The sequence below is a fragment of the Helianthus annuus genome, chromosome 2, assembly GCF_002127325.2.
Source record: "Helianthus annuus cultivar XRQ/B chromosome 2, HanXRQr2.0-SUNRISE, whole genome shotgun sequence".
Lineage (NCBI taxonomy): Eukaryota > Viridiplantae > Streptophyta > Magnoliopsida > Asterales > Asteraceae > Helianthus > Helianthus annuus.
Window position 1 is genome coordinate 71,884,186 of NC_035434.2, and position 3,079 is coordinate 71,887,264.

Genomic DNA, 3,079 nt, shown 5'->3' on the forward strand with positions numbered 1-3,079 from the left:
AAATAATCAACGATGCATGAAATTAAAAGACTTGCAACTAATGTTTCATAACCAAACCATCAATACAGCGTCACAAATTTTACCATGTGTCAAAAATATATGTCTGAGTACAAATACAAATGAACCAAAACTAAAATCGTGGCCTTCAAAAAAAGTCTTCATCATCTTGGTTCTAGCACTGTCTTCCCAGTAAAAGTAGCTGGCCTGAAATCTCTGTCGCTGAGTATACCCCTAAACTGACGGTGGAGGAGGAGGAGGAGAGAAACGAGAAAGAATCAATCGGCGCAACTGCATCAAGTCCTCCTCGAGTGCATAGGCAAAACGCAACACGGAAGCAACATCTGACTCCTGAGACGGAGGAAAAGATGTGTGGGATGCTGAAAACAGAGCCTGGCAGGGACAATGGGGATGTGGAGTCCTCTCCAATTGCTGGACACACTGTCTCAAGGCGTCCCGCCGTGACTGCAGTGACGCGAGCGTGTCCTCTACAGAGTATCCGACCTGGAATGGATGGGAAGGGTCGGATACAGGCATGACGTGGGGTACTAACCGAAGGAAGGGCTCATCCATCGGGGCTGGAGCCAAGAGTGTAGCAGGTGGGGTAGGTGCAAACTGTGAAGTAACATATGGTAACTGGGTCTCGAGAGGTGCAGGAAGTGACACTGGTGGAACAAAGTCTGAATAAGGGACCTGCGGTAAAAACTGGCTAACCTCTGGCATGAATGGGGTGTGCCCGAAAAGCTGGCTCGACGATCCCTCCCCAGGTTGAGGCGGAGGAATGTCCTGAATGAAGGTGATAGGAAGGTCGGTGCGGTAAGCATCGGAAGTGGACGAAGGAAACAAGGGGGCATCGAAGGGTACAGTGACAGGTGCAGGAGGGGGAGTGACTGGGACCACGTATGCTGGGTAGTCATCATCCTCGATCCATCCATTGCTGGAGTTGGCGTACCTCGGGTCCATGTGTGTAGCAAACGGGGCAAGATCATCGAATATCGCCATGGGATCAGGTATGGGTGCTAAATCGGGGATCCCAACAGCTGGTGGTGCAACAACGGGTGCGTCAGAAAAAGGAACAAGATCAGTGACAGGAACAGGCTCGGAAACAACTGGAGCAGGCTGATAATCGGCAAGCACGGCTGGAATCGGATCATCTGGGTGAGCGGGAACCTCAGCAGGCTGCTCAATCTCCATCTCCTCATCAGCGTCCCTGCGAGGGATGTAACCGAATCCCAATGGTGGGATATGAGAAGCTACAGACTCAAAAGAATCTGAAGCGGATGAATCAGGTTGAACCTCCATATCAGGAAGCTCGACTATGGGGACAACAGGATCAACAACAGGAATATCAACAGGCTGAACACCGCCCTCCATCGGGGCCCCACCATCCTGGTCTCCCTCCGGGGGACCCTCGATGAGTAGGTCGATGTCATCATCAGGTATCGCGTCGAGGAGCTGTTCCCCCAAGGGAACGGCAGCAAACGGAAGAGGGGCAGGGACCGGAACAAGGGGTAGGTCCTCCCCTGGTGGACCATCAGCTAAGGGTATATCATCTCCGAAGTCTGGTAGGGCAAAAGGCTGAAAGTCGTCCTCATCTGTGCTCGTGTAGTCTGAGGTGAAAACGCCTGAATCGGTATCCATCTCGTCATCAGAGGTATAAGTCCTCGGGTCACTCGCATCGGATACTCCGCTATCGGATGATGCCATGGTGTCTGTAACACATCCACAACATATGCACACAAATGAGATAAGTATGTAAACAAATAATAATGAGATCATGTATGCATCCTAGTCTTCCCAGACTATCCCACTCAATCTCTAAGACTGAATTCCCTAGTCTCTCAGACTAACTCCCTGGCCTCTAAGACCAACCTCCTAGTCTCTAAGACTCAAATTTTCCCCAGCCTCTAAGGCTAAACATCCCAATCTCTAAGATTGAATCCCCCAGTCTCTAAGACTGAACTCCCTCAGTCTCTAAGACTGATATCAAAAATTTTGAAAAAAAATGTATTTGTGACCTTTTGTTTGTAAAAAGTTTGTGCCCTGGATCTGGACTTTTAGTGTATGCAAATGTAAAAACGTTTGAAAACATTTTCGTGAGAGCCCTAGTGATCATAGTCTAGACTCGAGAATGAATCTTAGTTCGCTATGATCGAGGCTCTGATACCAAGCTGTCACACCCTGGCTTTTGCGGAAGCGTGGGTTTAGTTGGTGTGACTTCTCAATACCATAGCAACAATCACAACATGCTATATGATAAAATATTTGATGTTCATCCATTAAAATAATTGAAAAATGCATAACATATTGTTTTGAGACAACATCAACCACAAGATACGTTTACAAAACATGACTTGATTAAAAATGAGTTCATAAGACTCGACGATAGACTACCAACAACACAAAGATTTGAGACAATGCAACTCGTCCAAGAAGGAGTTACACTTCCCAAACCTACGACTCCGGATGACATCCTTATTTAGTACGCAGCTAATCATGCATCACTTGCCAGATCCAACTTAATTTCCTGAAATACATGCAGTTTTAAAAAAAAGTCAACAAAAGGTTGAGCGAGTTCATGAGTAAGTCTTATGTAAATAAAACCGTTTAGTACGTCTGTAAGTAAAAATTTGTCCCTGGTATGTAGCAATAAGGAAAAAGAGATCACCGACGGTTTGCAAAGCCACCGGTATGTGTGAACAGGTGCAGGGAAACTCAAACCTAGCATATTTGTTACCGGGCTTCCGGCTGGAAGACACAGTCACCACTATGGGCCGCCCCGGCCTCACGGGTGTGGGCTTGCTACACCCAAATAGATCTATCACTCTTGTGTCCCTTGGTCCTATAACAAGGATTAATGGCCTCAAGTGTTGTGCCCACCCTTCACATGATCTAGTAGTGTAAAACCCTCCCTAAGCTAACCATACCATGTATATAAAAGTCTGAAATAATTTGTAAACATGTATTCCACCCCCGAAGTATAAAACCAAAAACAGTAAAGGAATAGGGGGTCATGAACTCACCTTAGTGCGTCTTGACTCGAACTTAAACTCTTCCCGCTACACGACAACCTACAACGTAC

At 46.8% G+C, this 3,079-nt stretch overlaps 1 protein-coding gene across 1 annotated transcript; it reads right to left on the reverse strand.

Moving 5' to 3' along the window:
* Positions 1-231: 231 nt before the first annotated feature.
* Positions 232-1,704, reverse strand: LOC110891049 (SH3 domain-containing protein C23A1.17-like). Its single transcript, XM_022138712.1, has one exon. The coding sequence runs from the start codon at positions 1,702-1,704 to the stop codon at positions 232-234; it is 1,473 nt and encodes a 490-aa protein (XP_021994404.1).
* Positions 1,705-3,079: the final 1,375 nt, after the last annotated feature.